A 20,861-nucleotide genomic window follows, 5' to 3' on the forward strand; every position below is an offset into this window, starting at 1 on the left:
TGTATAGCACACTGCACTGGGTAACTTTGCTACATATAAGTCTATCAGAGGCTAAAAGGCCATACACTCTAACATCAAAATCAAAATTTTGTTCAATTGGTGACTTGTCTTTATTGTCTCAGTGTGACATCTCAAATGCATTCTTGAAATAGTCCCTGTATTTGACTGAACAGGAAATCGCATTTATGGCCTTATTTATCATATGTCATCAGCAGAAAAGGAACATTTATGGTCATATTCTGAGGCAGCAATACCATTTACAAGGGCATTTTTGTTTTGATTTTGCTTTCTTTCCTTGGTGAGTCTTGCCATATTATCTTTTTATATAAAAAACATATAGATGAATATAGTTTTGTATTGCAATATAGGCCTAAAGGATCACTCACACCAAATTTAGTTACACTCTTTTAATGTTATGCTGTAAAATATGTCCAAATAAAGTATAAAATTTAGAGTAAAGGGGAGGTTTTGACATGTTTTATATTCATTTATGGTTTTAGATGGGATTCACATAAATTACATAAGTTCATTGTGGTGCCAGCATCTAGTGTTTCTTCTGAGAGGATTTTCAGCCCAGCAGGCAATCTTATTAAATAAAAAGTGGCCTCATTTCAAACCAGAAAATGTGGATGTGTTGGATTTTCTCCATAAGAATATAAAGTTGTACAGTATTGCACAAATGTTGATTGAATGACTTAGTTGTATGCAGTACCTTAGTTTGTTCAGTTCAGAGATGAAAATTCCAGGATTTCTATTTAAAAAGACTTTATTAATGTTGTATTATAAGCATGATGAAGTGATTCTAGTCATGTATCTACTATCTAGTCATTATAACATTTACATGACAAATGATTTTACTCATTCACCTGTTCTTAAGATCTTTTCATAAACAAATGAACACAATTTTGATAATTTGTTTCTTTATTAACCTGTTCTTGTTATAAATAAATGAATGGTTTTGATCATTTCTTTTTATTTAAAGAAATATAACAAACAAACCTAAATAATTAAGTCCTGTCACATCATCTTGGATCATATACCAGTGACAATTTTGTTAAAATTGATGTACTAGTTTGATCATATTAGTCATGTGGCAGCCATACTGAGTCGATTATTGATCAATCATTGATTGGTTGGTGTAACTGTAGAGCGATCATAAAATTTCAACCAATTCCCAACACTACTTGCGATGTCATTCCCCACCTCAAAAGCACAGCTGAAACCCAGTCCTGGATTTAGTGTTCATTTTGTTGGCATCTCTCTATTAACCATGTACCACTTTAGTGGCTTTATCTTTAGAATCTCATCACAGGCCAGTATTTTAGATTTCAGTAGCATTGTCTCATCCACTCTCCAACTTGGAGGTGGTTTAGGATCAGTTAATGAAATATGATATACTTGTATGTTGTCCCTAAAGCTGTGTTAGATTCAGGTCAAGGTTATCAGTTATGTTTATATCTTGAAAGCTGTTTTAAGCATTTTGGATGAACCATGGCAGAGTTTGATATTCTTTGTTTGGTGGAATCTCAGTAGTGATCACCATCAAGGTTTTATCTTCAAGATCAAGGTCACTGATCAATTTCTTTTCCTTTTCTGTGCATTTAGGCTAATAGATGGAGACATGAGACTTGATTACTTTTGATGTCTACCTAACAACTCTACAACTGTGTCAATGGTTTATAACCAGATTGCATCAGTGTATACTTTGATCACATCGCAGTAGGTGGTGACAAAAAGTTGCTGATATTTGCTTGATACCACTGTTTTTGCATCATTGGTGGTGCCAAAAGTATGCTCAGAGATAAAGAATAAATCCCAAGTACTGTCTTGCTGGTTGTAAGAGATGACTAATGTTGGCAGTATATTTGCCCAGGAATGTACCCCATGATGTAAAGATCTTGGACTTTAAATAGAGTGTGGGTTGTATCAGAAATTGAAATTGAATTTTTTAAAGTTTTACCCTTTCTTGTGCTTGTCTTTATTTAATGCACGTTTGTTTCTATACCAAAACTTGTACAGCCCTGAAGATCCAGGATTGGGCTTATGAGACCATATATAGTCCTACAAGTATGATTGGAGACATTGACATGTGATTTTCACTAAAGCATTTCTTACATTATTTTATTGATACCGATTGAAAATGGTGCAGATCTTGACCAGCCACATGTGTACCTTTTAGGGAATTTTGAAGAGCTTTGGGTTAAGTCGGAGGTCATTGCTTTAATTTTCATACATCATTGAGCTTATGAACATGGTGACTTATACATATACAAGTAAATTGTGACCAGACTTTTTTTAATATTTTATTACATTCCGATGAAAAGGTTGATAGCCAGGACTTGGACATTGATTTTAAGGTCAGTGATCTTGACTTGAGGGGGTTTCAGCTGTTCTGGCTTGTGAGCATGGTAACACAAACAACTTTGAATTGATTTTTATCAAACCCCATTTTGTTCATATAGCTGAAGAATAACTTGAATTGTACCATTTCAGTAAGTTCATTTACTTTTTTCTCATCAAAATATTTAATTGTAAATTGAACCAAGATTAGCGTTTGTGTATAGCTTAACATATCTTTAACAAGTTCAGTCATTTTCTACAAGTGGCATCAGGTTCAGTGCCGAAGTCCATGACAAAAATATTTTGTTCTGCACTTACAGGTTCTCTTTAATATTTAACTGATGATGTGTCAAAAATATTTTTTTAAACCAAATTTGTAGTTTCTAAAGAATAGAAAGGTTAAAAATTAATGAATGCTTAGCACCAACAAAGATGAGAAGGACTAATCTTGAAATTTGTGGAAATTCTTTACAGTCAGGAGAGCATCCTTCCCTTTCAGGGACTTGTGTTGAAGTTAAATGGACAGAGGAACTATGAAATATCATTGGATTGTATGGGTTGTTTTGTAAACTCCGTGAATTTATTTTATCTTTGAAAAGTTATGTGAATTTCATTATAAACTCCTTAAATTTTGCCTAGGACACTGTGAAGTTATTTAAGTGAATGCAGAATGTTAACATTAAAAAGAAATTGATCACTTTTAAATTTAGCATTCTTCTTATTTCTGGAGAAAGCTGGGTTTCTCAGAGAACACATGATGCAGGTGGTTATCAGATGGCTTAATGATATGATGATCACATTTACAAATGGCGCCTTTTTTTCTCATTTGGTCGATTTGAATGTTTTATTTTATTAGAATGTTATGTTCTAGGACAGTGCAACTTCTGTGCACTGCCTTTTTATTGGTACAAACAATATAGGATTGTATACAGCCTTTGCCATGTACCATCAACAGAGGGACATTTAATATCACAGTCATGAGAAATTGACCAATATTAACTTATTGGTGACTTTGGCTCAGGTGGTTTTTGAATGTAAATCATAGATCTGAAGATTAAGTTCATTGGTGTTTCTATACAATGGATATATGTTCAGGCTCTGAAAAGGGAAGCAATTCAATTTATACTGATACATGAATTTATGACTAATGCATGTCATCATTATATAAAAAATCAGACATCAGCTTATTGGTTTTACTTGACTTCTTGCCACCTAATAGGTACAAATATTAAAATTCATTAGATGAATAATTATTTTTTAAATGATGCAGATTATAATTCTCATTTATCAACTAAAGTTGCTCAGATCCAACCAGCCCACCCTTCCTCCCTGATCTATGCTATGGTTAACGCTTATAGATCCCATCATTTGTAAGTTATCTAAGGGAGAAATGTACCAGTACCAATGTATTTGATGATTATGGATACTAGTGTGGATTTGTATAATAATTAAATGCATACATGGCAGAACATTTTATACTGGTCCAAAACACATAGCTAAAACTTTGAAATGAAACGTATTGATTTTGCAGTCTAAAGGCCATGGTCATATCATGAATTGACAGATGTGGTTTAATGCTGTTCATTCACTGTACAATTTTATACAGATGGCATGGAATTTGATAAGCTGATATATTACTTACTGATCTGTGTATGCACTGTTCATTCTATGTGTAATTATATCCAACAGGATAACCCTTTACTTTTTATAAGTACTTTTGGATACCTCTACTACATTCCAGTGAAAGTAACTTTGGTCACGTTAGTTTGATATGCATGCAAGCACATTTGGATGACTGCACCGTATGCATAGATGTGCATTTTGAGCCTCAGGGGTGCTCAACAGTTATGTACTTTTGAGAGAGTGAGGTATGTAAGGTGAAGTTGTTTGCATTTGAAACATGCACAATAGAGAGAGTGTTGGCACACCTCTATGCTGCTTTAATGTAATGTTGCTGACATTTCTTTGGATATTGTACTTACGGAAAATGTACATGATCCGAACACACTGCTAACTAAAATGACTGCTGCCTTGTGCTAAAAAATATCAGCCTGAATTAGTCTAAAGTACATTATCTTTAGCATATATTAAAATAGGAAAAAATGAATTTTGCCCAGCTAGACAATACCAGCTTCCGAAAGTGCAATGGATGAATTATTGCAGCTTAAATTTTTCAGCAATACAAAATGAAATCATATAATAAAACCTATGTGCTCATTAAAGGGGCACTCACCAGTTATTATGTACTTTTGAGAGAGTGAGGTATGTAAGGTGAAGTTGTTCGCATTTAAAACATGCACAATACACCAAAGCATATGAGATTATGGAAAAAGAGGAAGATGTAGTTCTGCAATGATAACAAATAATGTTGACTTTATACTGGCATTAAAAAATTCAGCAGAAAAATCCAGATTTTTTAGACCATTTTTTTTTACACCTCGAAAAGTTTTGGAATTTGTGTCTGGATTTTAAACTTTTTGGGACTTGGATCTTAAGCAATCTAGTTTGAACTGCACACAAAGAGATGAACCTTTGCAAAAAGGTGGGATTAGTTTTGAACTTTTAGAGTATATGTGGTAAAATCAAAAATTGTGGTTCCAGCACAGATAAAAGTAAACACAGAAGTCCATTTTTCAGCTTTCTGCACACATGCAGAGAAAATAGCCACTCAAAATCAGCATCTTTGATAACCCTAAGCATCTGGCCAGACAAAATTCTCTTGGAAAGGGGTGTGTTTGGATGCATTCAGAACTAACCCACAGAATGCATTTCATACCCAGATTTCAGGAGAAAATGAAAAGAAGCTCAACGGGTCATTGAGTTGAGAAGCACAAACTTTCATGCTCTAAGGTATTAAAAAGTACCTTTTATGGCTGTTATTCTTGGTACTGAATTGGAAGGTTCAACACGTCACACAACATAGACCAGCTCTTTCAATAGCCATATTAATAAACTTTTGTAAACTACTATGCTTATTTTTGTTATAGTTTTGCATTTTCGAATGTCTCCGACATGAAATTAAATAAATGTAAATAAAGACTGCATACTTCACTGGCAAGATAAAGTTTACCCGGGAGACTAGACTACTAAAATGTACAGTATTTACACAGTGTGAATCATGCTTAGCGTCACTTATATCCTTCATTATTCCCAAAATATTACATGCAGATTTTCTTTATTCATTATTTTCGCTCATATTCTTCCAGATTACATTGCAGATAGAATGATTACAGACTTATACAACTTTCCATATTTGTGCTCATGTAGGTTATGATGAAAATTATAAAAAGATAAAGGGACATTCAGTTAGGCCAAATTATTTTCCTTGCTACCAGTACACAGATATCAGCCCTCTTAAGCTGATGATTCTGGTGCCCACTGATATCATGGCCACCTCTAGCAAACAGCATGCATACAGATTGATTACTGTTATCATGTAATCTGAGTAACATGCCTGCTGAAGAGAAAATGAATTGAAACTTTCTAGCTCAACCATTAACATGCAGGTCCATATGTAAAAACATTTATTGTAAAAGTTACTCAGGCATCTGCTTAGCAGCTGTTGATGGGGATTGACATCGAAACTCTAATTTTAAATGAGAAACAAAATTTTGTACATATTTATAAGTTGGCCCAAACATTATAGGTGGTTTGCACTTGGGATAAGGAAGAAGTGTTTCAGTTTAGGGGCCAAAAGGTAAAGATCAACATCAATGTGAAATAAGATAAATGGTGTCTGCACAAAGATTTCAATTATTTACACCAGTACATGTACTGTTAAATATGGGGTGGACATGTAATATGACCAAAATTTTGTGGAGGGTTTCCTCTTAAGGCATGGACGTGGCTTGTTGATTTGGGGTCAAAGGTCATGGTTGTTGTGGCAGGAAATATAGTGGTATTGCATGCATAATAACTTTGTTCAAGAATAAGTTCCTTGACTAAACTTTGTTCTGGGCCAAAAGGTACCAGTTCTAAAGCATATGAGAAAATAATGCTTTCTGCACATGAAGTTTACTGTCTTGAGTGCCCACAATTGAAGAGTGGGCATATTATGTGCTCTTTCTCTGCATGTAGTGACTTGAACATCAGTCTTAACACATTAACCTCTGGAGGTTTTTGTCGTTTTCGCCTGAAATTCTAGTAGGAAACACATTTTGAAAGCTATTTCTGAATAAATCCTAATACATCAACTTCCAGGTGATTTTCCAATAACCTAATGCCTAGTTGTGTTAGAAACATCATTTTTCATTGGATATTTGGCTTGCGCATGCGCAGAAGGGTAAAAGTTTGTGTTCTATTTTTTTTTCTTTTTTTCTTAACAGACTCATTATTTTCGTTTCAAGACCACTCTTTATTCCAAATGCCCATCTTGTCCTACTTTTTGCAACGGTTCATCTCTCTGTATGCTGTTCATACTGGTCTGCCTTAGATCTGAGACCAAAGAGTCTAAAATCCGGACACAAAAAAAAGTCTAAAATCTAGACACAAAAATTGGATTCCACCCACGGGCGAATTTTGGGTGGGAAAAAATCAGGTCCAAAAAATGAGGTTTTCATCTCTCTATTTTGTAATGCAGCTAGAACTTCAGATTATTTGGTATCTGTCTACCTTTCTGTAATACGACCCACTTTAGTGTATCATATATGACCTTGATGCTACAAAGCTCGGCAGTAGGCTACTACCTCCTGCCCTGTAAACTCATCGCCAGGGGTTAATGTGTTAACAGGGTTCATATGGTCTTTGAAGGACTTTGACAGTTTAGGAAAATTGAGATAGCATTTTCAAGGCCTTGAAAGTCAGGGAAAATCGAGGAGGTAATCCTGAGGTCTTTAAAATCTTGAAAATTGAACAAAAACTCAAACATTTTAATTTCTTCCATAAGCACTATGAAAATTGTCCAAGGTTGTTAGATTTGAATGTAGTCAAGTTTTCCTGGTTCCTTTCTTTTGACGACCCATTCAGTTTCAATTTTATCGTTAAACAATATTGTAGTATTTTGCATTCGTTGTATTCTCATTTAACATAACTTGTATACAAAATGTTAGTGAAAATAGGTCTTGGAAATCTATGTGGTCTTTGAATGTTTGGGAAAAGTCTTTGAATTTATCATTCAGAATTCTATATGCATTTTTCTATCATGTGTACAAGAAATTTGAAACCTGTTAGTTTCTCGCACTGTACAGTGACATTTGCAATATTTCTTGATGAATATTGCTGCAAAATACAGACTTTGAATTCTGTGGGCCAACTCCCTACAACTGCAAAGGCTCCAGGTATTGTTTGATATCTGAAACTTTGGCTTAGGTCATACAGCTAACTTAAAAATAGTTTGTGATTCAGCAGTTTCTACATATATTGAACGAAAGGAATAAACTTCATGCAGAGTGTTGGTTCTCTGGTAGGAGGCAGTGGTCATTAATTTTACATGTTCAGAGGTTTTGTACAAAAATACGAAGGTTTTTTTTTTTTTTTTTTTTTTTTTTACTTCCAAACATTTATTACTTTACTGAAAATAGGCAGGTACTAGCGGCAAAGTTGCCATGGTAAATCCCCATTCCCTTGACACATAAGGACACTACTGAGAAAGTGCATTATTTTTAACAAGAAGTACAATATTAATGAGTTGGATGAATTCAGTTTGAAGGGTGGTCTGTCTCAGTTGCCATCAGACTGTTGTTGCAATGCTATAAATAGCACCAACTTCAAACACTGAGACAGTATTTCTTTGCCAGTTAACTGTATCCAATAATAAGTTCATCAATTACCTGAAATATAATCAACCTGCAAGTTTAAAAAAACAGGTATAATTATCCTACATTGGCAACTTAATTGTTGGTTACAGCTTATAATTACTAGTAACAATAAAAACCCTATACTGAATAAATGTGTGAATTTGATATTCCTGCTTCTTGATTGTGTTTGTTGTTTTTGATGGTGCTTTTAACACATTATTGGCTGAGGAAAAAGCCAAGCGTATTTCCTAATGACACAGGCAGCTGACTCGGATTGGCCTGGGCAGGTGTTTTACCTGCAACCCTTTGGTTATGACTTCATCACTATACCAACAGATCTACCACAGCTCGTCTAATGATATTTTGTAAATACCATGTAGTGCCGCTCACTGCAAGAAGAAAACCAGATCCCATTTTCCTATGGTCTTTCTCCAAAACCATAAGAAACAGGTTCACTGTCTTTTTCCAACAAACACTGCATATATTAAATGCAGTAGTCAGTACAACAAAACGGTCACCCACAAGTCTGGTTTACTGTACTGAAGTGGAGTGGGGTGGAGTTGGTTTTAACATCACTTTTAACACATTATTGGCTATAACATGCAGAGGAAATGGGAGTTAAGTGCCTGTCCCAAGGAAACACCATTGACCAAGACACCCAACCCAGGCTGGCATGGGCATATAATATTTTGAGACATTATGAGGAAATTAAATGTGTTCAAGTCATAAATATGTTATGTATGTGTGATTTAAATGTATTCCAACACTGAACATCACTGATAAACAATTTACTGGTATACTATTTAGAATAATTGTCAAAAATGCAGACATTAAAATGTCATTTATTGTGCTTCTCAGACCCATTATAGTGTTAGTTAATGCATGCATGGCTACACCTCAACTACCTTTAGTTATACTATATTCACCGTACATGCCTTAATTAGTGTACATCTCTTTGGTCAAACCTTGTGAAGATACAGACCATACCTACTTGCTACAAAGTCCAACTGCAAACTGCACTAACCCAGATCCACAGTCACTTAAAGTGCCAGCATATCTGGATCCCAGCAGTATTGCTAGGAGTAATCATTAACACAAACAGCATAGCCCCTGATCTGCCAGCACACTATGCAATGACAAAATAGGGTCTGTGTGTTTCATAGCAGGACTTGTATTTAAGCATAAATCTGTATAAATGGTATCCAGAGTTTAAAAAAATGTCTCTATCCCGTCATGTCGTCATGTCTTATGAGTGTGAAGCTATAACCAACCTTGAAAATCCGTTCTTTACTACTACCATATATACTCACTCATAAGTTGAATCCAACTGCAAACTGCAAAGACCCAAATCTGCCATTGCGTAAAGCAATAGCAGATCTAAACAACAGCAGTTTGTTAGGGGTGCTCGGTAGAAGAAACAAGATGGACCCTTATCATTGCATTATTCATTAGCAGAACAGTGTTATCTGCAGTTGAAATAGACTTTTACACTAGTATATGTGGAAACGTTTTGGTTAAATAAGTCTCAAATCAGACCATGTGTGCTTTATTCAGCACAAATTTTGTTTTTAGAAAGAATGCACCTCCTTGGTGGAGAGCTGGTCAGCATACCTAAAGACATAATTCTTCAGTATATTCATATAAGTGACATCTTATTTTTTGACTTTGTGATTGTGACCTTATTATAATTAGCTTTAAATAAACTTTTTTGCATTGATGAGCCATGGTACCATAGTTGGTAGAGCATCAGACTCTTAATACAAACATTATAAGTTGTAAAAGGATCAAAGGGGTCCATGATGTCATAGAGTCGTTGATAAAAGGTCAGCAGGTTTTGGCAGAGGTGAGATAAAATTGAAATACTGACCCAAAAATAACTTTGGCAGAAATGCTTTAGTAATGCAGCACTGATTAGAAGATATTAAGTGGCATTTATGAACAAAATCAAAAGTTCAAAATGAAACTACATAAAGCATGTGTGCGTGTTTTGGATTTTTAACATAACTTTAACAGTTTTGCAGTCATATAGCTATGATGACTGCATTGTGGTAGTTTATAGTGATGTCTAGCACTGGAGCATCATGCTGTAACATGTAGCATGGTGTCCCACTCAGCCACATTATCCTGACACCAGGCCAACCAGTCCCAACACTAACCTCTTAATGCTGAGTGCCTAGCGAGGCAGCTGTTTGTACCATTTTTATAAGTGTTTGGTATGACTCGACCTGAGTTTGAACCCGCAACCTCTCGCAAAGGTTGGACACTCTAACCACTAGGCCACCAGAGCAGTGCATAAAGCAAGAGATGTTTCAGATCCTAATGAACATAGATATTGCTGATCTGATGAGTAAGGAAGACATTCATAGAGCAATTGGTCAGTGAGTGGTATCAGGATCTGGAGAAATTCATGAACAAGTCCATTTAATTTGATTTTGTTTATTTATATTTATATCTAAAGTATAGCAATGCACCATTATGATTTTTTTTAAAGGGCACTTTTGGGCTTTGCTATTGGAGTCTGGGTTTGTGGACTTTGTGCCAGGATATTTATTTTTTAAAGTCTCCAGCCATGGGCCAGTGTCTAAATTGATTCTTTGAATACTGATTTACCATTGATGTTAGATGTACATGCCTGGCAAATCCTTTCATGTAGGGTTTAAAATAAGCAAAACATGTTTAATTCATTGTTTGGTATACTGGTACATGATAATTTGTTTTGAGAATTTCATGTACATGCAGATTAAGTTTGGGCCTATTTTTACTCATTCATGCTGTTTTCTATTATAGATGTGGCTGTGGCCTAAGTAAACATTTGATTACTTAAACTATTTGGTTGTTTACATTTTACATTTCATTTATCAGTTTTGTAGTGTTTAATTCTAGTTGTGTTCTTCATTTTACATTTCAGTTATCAATTTTGTGTACTTCAAGATGTGTTGTTCAGTTTACACTCCAAGATGATTCACATTTTTTATTAAGGACATTTTGAACATTTTATAACTTGAAGCACATAAACAAATTTACTATGGGAATTTATTATGTTAACTTTCCATGCATATTTTACAGAAGAGTTTGTGATATGCCTTCATTTGTCCACATACAGCACTTCCTCATTCATTATATTGGTCTCCATGGGAGTCATTGAGTATTGTGCCTTACAGTAAAGCTGCCTTTTAATGAAATGCACAATGAGTTTACTATCACTTAATAAAATGGAAATAATGACCTTGCCAGCCAGGAACCATGTTATAATGATTGAGGGCCTCAAGGGAGAATAGTCCTTGACTGATGAGTCACCCTGTATAAATAAAGCATTACGGTATTATTATTATTATTATTGTTATGAAGGGCTATACAATGCCACCTGTCGCTAAAAGACACTTGACATATCACCAGACATCTTTATAAGAGGTAAAATGCTACAAAAATTATCCGAAAAAGATGTTACAGTTTTCTTTCAAATTTAATCTGTTGCATATCAATTTAGCATGTGTTCTTTATGGAGAGATATAACTAAAGCCAGTTTTTACTGTAGGTAGATTATTGCTATTTTACCATGAAAAATCAGAAGAGTGACCAGAATTTGAAGAAAATTTTATATGGGTAAATTTTTTAATATTTTCATATGATTAAAAAATCCACAAATATAAGCCTGCAGGAATTTAGTCAGATAATAAAAAAGGATGTGTATTTGTGTGGTTTAAGCTACTAAATTCCTCTATCATGCCTAAAACTGGACAAGTTTCATATGCCCACTGAGTTAGAGTATGTTACGTTGTGATGTTTTCACACTATCTGGCTGCATGTTTCTGCACAGTTACTCCAGTTTCCATCATATATAGTTACCAAACTTTGTGGATGGATTTCACTTAGGATATTCAAATATTTTATCAGTTTGGGGATCATAGGTCATTATCTCAGTGACTGAACTAAGAAGAGTGGTTTCTACAAAATATTGTGAATTCTCCATCATGTAGAGCTTTGCTGATGACATGCACTTGGGGTAAGGAAGAAACTTGTCAGTTTCAATGTCAAAACGTCAGAGGTCAAGTCATTTTGACAGACAGAAGAAAACTTGTTTCTACACAGGAACTTAACCATCATCTGCATTTACCAGATTGTATGGATGGCCTGCATTGTGGAGTGGAAGAATCCTGTTGATTGTTTTGGTCAATGGGCAAGGTCACTTGGACCGAACTCCTTGTTAAAAATTGCATGTATATTCATGTATAAAAATAATCCATATCTTTCCGATGACAAGTCCATGTTTGGTGAAAAGCCCCTCGCCCATTCTGCAGCCGTGACCAAAAATGTACAAAAACAATAAAAAGTTGTCTACTTCTGACCAATTCATTATGCTGGCACCATGGTCGTGTCATAATAGAAATTATAGTACATACATAATAAATTATTTTTACTCATGGATCATATTTTTTTAATTTATTTCAGGTGCCATGTATGATACTCAGGCAATGTATACAGAGCTGCAGAGTCCTTCAACTATGTCAGGTCCAAGTATGTCCCCTTCCCCACCCCCACCCCCACGGGTGTACAAACCATGTGTTGTGTGCAATGACAAGTCCTCAGGGTACCACTACGGAGTTAGCTCCTGCGAAGGATGCAAGGTTAGTTGCAGGGCAACCAGTCCTCCAATTTTACTTGTCGTATGGAAACATAATGCATACAGTGTTAATTGTATCTGTTTGTTCTATCCCATTCCATCACGTGTCACATATTTTGTCTCTGCTGACATAGAAGGATTTCATGTATTGAAACCAAAATGTTTTTCAAGGCTTTTTGTACAGAAGACCTTTGTCCAGTTCACTTTTTCAATGTTCTAAGAAATGTTAATGAGTTAGTCCACCTGCCTGACTTAAAACTTTGCCATTCATTTGTATCATATTGGTGTCATCCTATGCAGACCTGACAACCCTTACAATTTTGCCATAAGTCTTATGAAAATTACCCTTAAAATATGGACTTTAGGCATAAAACAAAAGCTATGGAGAAATGATCGTTGCCGAAAAATCCGGAAAATTTGTTCATCCATGTTTGATTTCGATACGGGTTTCATATTAGAATTAGTGAAATTTGTCAGGGAACCAGACTAACTTTTATAGCAGCACCTCAGACACTTTAAACTGCACCTGTTTGTGAAGTGTCTGCATGATCAAACTGTTGTTTATAGAATTTTTTTTGTTGCAGTGGCATCCAGCAAGAGATGCATGTTTAAGACATAAGGGAAAATAAGGCTCTTGAAAAGTGTTAATAATCAACACCGAAGAATAAAGAGAATATTCAGATTCTTGTGAATAAAAGCTGGAAGGGACACAATTACATTTATTGGACATCACATGCCAGTTTGAGTATGACTCGTGGCAGGAGATCTGATTGCCATTGTCATGTGAAATGGATAAAGATAAGAATTACGTTAAGTTGAGAGATAGCAACAAGCCATTGAGCTGCATTGGGTTTGGAACTTGAGTATGTGCAACTGTAATAGTGGTAAATAAAGTCTATGCATACCTTACAAACTTGTCAGTTGAAAATAATGTTTATTTTCGCTACATGTTTCGAATACCGTCCTTTTAATTATGTTTTTGAGCTTTATAATAGCAGTTTATGATATATTGTTTTACACCTTACTGAAAACTGGTCAAATTTACAGGAAAAAATCAACTGCCTTACTGAGATGGACTCGTCAGGGTTGGCAGGTCTGCCTATGGACACAATTCTAGATTGAAGAATCCAAATTTTAATATGCAGTTTTTTAAAAAAGTTTTATATGCAGGACATAGTAATACAAGCTCTAGTATTGCAAGAACTGGTACAAAGTTTTGCCACATTGTTTAATACTACTGATTTATTGATCGACTCTTAAAACTAAGGATAATACCTTGGTCATAATTATTGTATATTTTGGGATAAGAAAATATTTTTCTATTTTCACTCATTACAAAGCTAAAAAATTGTGTCAAAGACTTTATATTGAGAAAGTATTGGCCACACCAGTCTGACTAATGCTGCATCTCATAACAGTTTTTGAAAAAGGATGTGACCTTAGTGGATTTGCTCAAAATGGACACCACATCCTGCACTAAAAAGTGCCAAAAGTGGGAGAGCAAAATGAATAAGGCACATTTTTTTAAAAATCTGTGCCTTTAATATAGATCAGAAGGGTATATGGGATGGCTTATTGTCAATTTTCCATCCATCCATTAGCACAAAATTTGTTATCACTACACCTACTGAACTACATAAAGAATCACCATGAAACTTGACAAACATATTAACTCCATGGTCTCGTTTGTCCTATATGAATTATGGCGTGACTTGAACATCCAATATGGTTGCTACGGTCATCATCTTGAAAGTCTTGTCACTATTTCTCTAGATCAGGAAATCATATTGACAATGGGTTTTCACTGCCAGATTTCTAATAATGTCAGATTGGTCCTAAATGAAAATTGTGGCACTTGGACATCCAATATTGTTGCCACAGTAGCCGTCTTAAAGATCTTATCCTCCTGAAGGAATGTCATATTTACATGGCGTTTTTTTATAACCAAAAGACATGTTGATATCGAGCTCTTTATAAATAACAATGGTTCTAATGTCCAATATGGCAGCCATCGTGAAAATCTTGTAAATATTTCTCGAACATAAAATCATATCAGCATGGAGTTTTCACCAGACTACTATCTTAGTCTAGTTGGTCATAAGTGAAAAATGCCATATATCATACTTACAATATGGCTGCCACAATGGTCAGCGTAAAAAAATCTTTTTATTTCTACACCTGAGTGGACGGTTACATCATGGGGTTTCACTAAAAGACTTTTATGATATTTGGCTTTTCCTGAATGATAATGATGCTGATCTGACATCCACAATGGTAACCATGGCACCCCAGGGATCGTCCTTGGCTTCGCCAATGTCGCAAATTGCGATTGTTTTTCCTTATTGGCGACAAAAATATCCCATCTGGCGATTTTGTTGGCGACATACTTTTTGGTTCTTTAATTTGTACATGCAATCATGGATTTGGACTGGATAAATTAAAAGACAGAACGAAAGGAAGCCACAAACTTGACTAAGCAATGCATTGGAATCAATCTGTTACACAAACGATCCTTTGTTCTTATTGACAACCCCATCTTTACGGTGCATTGTTACATCATAATCTGCTTATGCTGACATCTGGGCTGAGTACTGTATGCTGTGATACAGTCAGTCATGCTACTGAACTATACCTACAACTGACCGACTTCTGAAGACGCGAATAGAACAGATACAATTAATTGTATGGCTAATCCTTCTGTGTGTGTTTTTTTTTTTTTTTTTTTTTACATATACCAATACAATAGTTTTGCTGAACCTTCATAGAAAACTGATAACTTTTGAAATACCGACTACTGTGTATAAATACAAAGCAAATGGAAAAAATCTCAATCACAATTATATCTGTTGCCAGTGCAGCATTTTACTCATTGATCTTTTCCTTTTGCCATCAATCCCGTGTTACGGCTGCAGAGACTTAAACTCCGCAACAAGAAATAGCAACAAAAAAAAAAACCAGTTTTGCATAATTAATAATAATTATTTATTTCTCAAAATACAGGAGTGAAAGAATCCCTAAATTGGGTGTGAATTTATGCTTATATATACGGTCCAATATTGCCAGGTGTTGACTCGTGTAAGTTTCATTCATGGGAATGGAGATCCTATTTTGCTTGTTGAGAAAATTTATACAGCATTCAGTGATCATTCTTGGGATTTAGGAACAATTCACTACAAGCTTTGTGAAGCTAGCCATAAAGGGGGGTGGGCTGCTGAGAGACTACTGGTGTCACCTGTCAGCACTGTGGACTGTGAATGTGGATTCAGTAAGATGAACCTCATAAAAACTGACATCAGAAATAAGCTCTGCCTCTCATCTCTCGAGAATTTCATGAGAATCAGCATGTACAGATGTGAAAAATTAGACTTTGAAACTGCATTCAACAAGTGGGCAGCCCTAAAATCGCAACGGATCTTCATGTAACACTTTGTAACATTTTGTTAATGCTTGTTGTAATTAAAGTATTAACTAACCCATCTTTTGTAATTTTCATTGCCTGTTACATTAATAGACTAAATTAACACTTGGAAAAATGTACACTACTTGTTTTGGCGACACTTTTTGAAAATTGGCGACAAAATATTGAGGTTGGCGATTTTTTGGCGACAGCTTTTTAAAAAGCCAGGACCATCCCTGCACCCATCTTAATTTTCTTGTTGCAAAACACAATTAGCATGTAATTGTATTCCTCATTTGATCAATATTCCATTGTCATCAAATGCATGTCACCAAACTAATTACTGTCATATTCATTGTCGGCAGTAGATGTTTCATGTATATGTGCTTACACAGGCCAAGATTTGGTCAGCTGCAGACAGCCATAATCTTTGCCAAGGCTACCCAGTGGATGAGGCTATTCATAGGGAAATGAAAACGTGAACAAATTAAGAAGTTTAACAAGCATCTTTGTGAGATGCCCCCCACCTTTAATTAACTTGATGGCAAGATATCTATGGTTTCAAAAGATTGGAAACTTGATTTGCGTTTATTCTGCTGTTGGCAGCAATTTGAAGCATTAATGTTTTTCCTGGAAAAAAGGAAATTTTCTCTGCATAATAAACTTGTTCTGTCTACATTCGAAAATGCAGCAATCGATCAGGTTCCATTGTTTTTATTTAAGTTTGTTGCTGACTTCCTTTCATCATAGGTGCTTTGTTTTTTATTGAAGATTGTAGTCAGATTGCATTGATTGAAGGGTGCACATTATTGAAGTCACCACTGAAGAACAAATTTGAAGGCCAAATAAATACCCATTTCTTATTCTGGCAGCAACATCAAATAATTGTCGAATATTGATTGAGACTGAAATTTCTTTCTTCATGTGCTTGGTATTTCTGCAGAACTATCAGCACTTCAAAGGTAATCAGGTTTTTTTTAGCTTCAGCAAAACTTTTTTTTTCTAGGTGCACATTTATGTGTTATGTCACTGCTTTTTGTTTTGTTGATTAATCTGGTTCCCTGAGTGGTAAATAATTGTGAAGTGTGTAGCAGGGAACCAGAATAACTGTGGATACACCACCAAACAAGATTCGTTTTTCCAAAAACTAGTGACAATTATTTCGGGAGACAATCATCTCAGTCAAAAGTCAATTTTTGTATTTTTCAGTAAAATACTGAGTTCGTGATTTCATTGCAAGTAATAGTGAAACTTCTTATCTTCCTTGAGAATATCTCCAAGTACCCATTCAGGAATTCTCTGAAACTCATTTCCCCCACAGTGGTCTGTATCTGAAACAAAGCTCTTTATTTTATGAAGTATTCATTTCGCTTTGTTGCCTTGTTATCTCTGATCATAGTTATGATTGAGTAGGTTAATTTAAGGTAGTTAAATTGTATTACATACACTAACATTTATAACAGTGAACAAATGAAATGAGTTCACTTGGTATATGACAGAGGCTGCTAGATCTTAAGCATGTAGGATTTGCATGGCTTTTCACTTTTCCTTTATTCCACCTCTTTTATTTGATTCAAAAGACGTAATTAACATGATAATACAAAAGAGGCCAGCTTTTAATTCAGTGCAACAATACAACAAATACTTCCACTAGTCAGATATCAAAACATGTTTATAACTTGATTGGGTTCTCAGAGAAATGCTCACGGACATGGCTTTTATGGTAGTTTGACACGTTTTATGTTTTACCCAGAGTCAGTAATAAATGTTCATGAAAAATTTTCACTTGTTATTTATTCTAATATCAAAATTGAAGTTCATAACTGGTGAATAAACCTCAGCAGATGCTTTATTTTTTTCAATCATTGGGCAGATCTTGTGTAAGGGGTCACCTTGATTGTTCTCATTGTCTGCCAGGTGTAAATTGCTTAGAATAGTTAGATATCTATCCCATACTCATTTTTTTTGTGCTGAAGTATATGGTTGATATCATATCATCAGTAGTCAAAAAGGAATCGAGATCAGATTTATGTACCAAACCCATTACTATAATCAATGCAAAAAAGAGCTCAGGTGTGACAGGCTGCCATTTCTTCATACGACTGTTCTCCTTCAATTCTGTTCCATGAACTCTCTGATCTGCATAACAATTTGTTTGATCTACTATAGATACAATAACTTGTCATAAAAAAAGTCTTAAATAGTCCATAGGTTCAGTATTCACCATCTTGACATTTCATTTTGAATTACTATTGAATGGTTGGGGGGGGGGGGCTGACAGGCATGCCATCTTTTCTTGTCCAACCAGCATGTACAGCAGACTCCAGTTCTGTGTCAATTCCTGGCTCAAAATCACTCATGGGTATTTCCATTAACGCTTTGCTAGCTCCAATAATTTCCTCCTCCTCAAATCCTTCAAAATCATTGTCATCATCACTATCAGAAGCCAGTATTTTTTGCAAGCAATCACCATCATATTCAGCATCAGCCATTTTAATTTTTTCCAGGTACCACATGCTCAAAATCAAGTACCGGTATTTCTAAAACATCTTCGTGAAATGCATAGTAAAATACAATGAAATGCTTGCTCCAGGCCTCTATAAACAAATCAAATATAGTTTTACAAGCATTCATGACTAGTTGAAGTAATAGGATGTGTATATTGTTGCTTACCTGCATAACGACTTAGCACTCCGAGACATCGACCGACAGCGTGACTAATGTTGTGACTAACACTTTAAGGGTTAAACACAAGAGGACACTTTGCATTTATAATGATTAAACTTAAAAGAACTAAAAGATAGAACTAAACCTCAGATTTCACATGACAGCAAATTATTTATTAAAGTTCTGCCTGCACTCGACGTAAGTGACATTTTCATTGATCAAACTTCCTTTAATATCGTTAATTAAGGTGTATTAAGAATGTCGTTTGGAAAGAAATTGTTAACAAATTATAGTTCTTATTAGAAGTTGATAATTTATTAATTTTGATTAAAATCTCCAGTTCCTATCTACCATTTTAAAAAAAAAACAAGCAATATACATGTATCAGAGTTTCAGTTACCAATTCTGATTGCAATTTTCTTAAAGTTCACCATATAGGGATACATTTTTGGGGGATATTTGGTTTTAAAAATAGGATCCATACCTGACCCTGCATTATAAGCAGTTTTGCAAATTGTCAGGGTGCCAGTTTTCGAGGAAGTGTTGTACAAGTTTAAACAGCCACACAAAAAATTGCAAGATGATTTTGTCACCAGTAAGGAACACAATTAACAATTTGTGACATTGGCAAAGCCTAGCTCAATCCCTAAATAAACTTTTTACATGTTTTCATGCTACTAAGAGAAACAAATTTTTTAAAGTAAAAGGAAAATTCATCTATATGAAATTTCAGTAGTCACTCCATGATTGTCTAATAGTAGAATTCACTTGCAATCTCTTCCCCAAAATCATATAAATTTTTTACACATTATATTTTGTACTTTTAAGTAGAATATTTTTTTTCATGTACATGAAAAATGCATGTATATAAAATATGATGAGCAAACATGCATGCACATGTACACACACACACGTACATATGCAAACACGCAAGTATAGGGTATTCATTTAGTTTTACTAACCTTTATACAAAGGTGGTATTTATAGATGGTAGCTTTAGCAGGCTTGACATCATGCAGCTGTTTTTTTTTTCAGGGTTTCTTCCGTCGGAGTGTTCAAAAAAATATGCAATATACATGCCACAAAGAAAAGAACTGTCCAATTAACAAGGTGACAAGAAATCGATGTCAGTACTGTAGACTTCAAAAATGTTTTGCAATGGGAATGTCAAAAGAAGGTAATTGTAAGTCTTATCATAAGCTCATTATTGCTAGTACCTAATCGAGATTGTGGAATTAAACACGAAGATTGCAGTGGTCATTGGTATGCATTATTCTGATAATAATAACAACAATAATTAATAATCAGTCTTTATTTTCAGAGGGTAACCCAGGTAATTTGCAAAACTAAAGTAAATGCATATTACATATCTTGTAGATGTATCATCTAGCCATCTTCTTATTTTTTTCATTACAGTACTTGTTTCAATAATCTGTTCAATATTAGTTGGCCAGACTTTGCCAAATTTTCTTAATTCTTTTGGAATTAAGTAATTATTATTTGACAAAGACTGTAAAATGGCTGAATGGGGATTTGCTTGCAGTTGTTTGATCATATTTATTAGGAACTAAAGACCCTATTGATTTGAAATTTTTGCACTTTTTGATAAAGATTCTTCTTTGATTGAAAGCAAAATGATTTTAGTCTTTGATATATTTAGACTTTCCAATGTTCCAAGTCATCTTGGGTACCATGCATATTAGTTTGCAGTATGGCTAAAGAGAACTGTGCATCCAAGAAATTGGCATCATCGGTATAGATATCAATTGTAAAATTGTTGTGTAAATAAAGAGTCAAATCATTAATAATGATTTGCAACAAGAGCAGACCCTTGAAAGCACTCCATTTATTGTGAAACGTTTGGTACCTCAGTATGAGATCAAATGAAAACCATATTATATTGTCTGCCCAAATTTATTAATTTGCAGTTTTGCCGGAAGAATTACCGACAGACATTTTAATTTATTTCCTTCAGCCGATTTTTAATGATCAATGTTAAATCCATTTAATTAGAATGAATTGAGATAATCCTACCTGATTTGAAACAAAAATAGGCTGCTACATACACAGAACTCTTTAAACATTCATGTACCGTATATAC

General features: G+C 34.7%; 1 protein-coding gene across 2 annotated transcripts in view; it reads left to right on the top strand.

Moving 5' to 3' along the window:
* LOC149789582 (retinoic acid receptor beta-like) overlaps positions 1-20,861 on the top strand; it is a 127,441-nt gene that overhangs the window by 35,857 nt on the left and 70,723 nt on the right. Inside the window, exons 3-5 of one of the 2 annotated variants that reach the window (XM_089971606.1) lie at positions 10,863-10,879; positions 12,525-12,700; positions 19,796-19,937. In XM_089971606.1, the coding sequence (XP_089827732.1) occupies positions 12,530-12,700; positions 19,796-19,937 (313 nt within the window). In that variant the 5' untranslated portion in view covers positions 10,863-10,879; positions 12,525-12,529. The remainder of the gene's footprint in view (positions 1-10,862; positions 10,880-12,524; positions 12,701-19,795; positions 19,938-20,861) is intronic. The other variant, XM_089971607.1, reaches the window with a different exon arrangement.

Source organism: Sinohyriopsis cumingii, chromosome 10 (genome assembly GCF_028554795.1).
Source record: "Sinohyriopsis cumingii isolate HCF-2022 chromosome 10, ASM2855479v2, whole genome shotgun sequence".
Lineage (NCBI taxonomy): Eukaryota > Metazoa > Mollusca > Bivalvia > Unionida > Unionidae > Sinohyriopsis > Sinohyriopsis cumingii.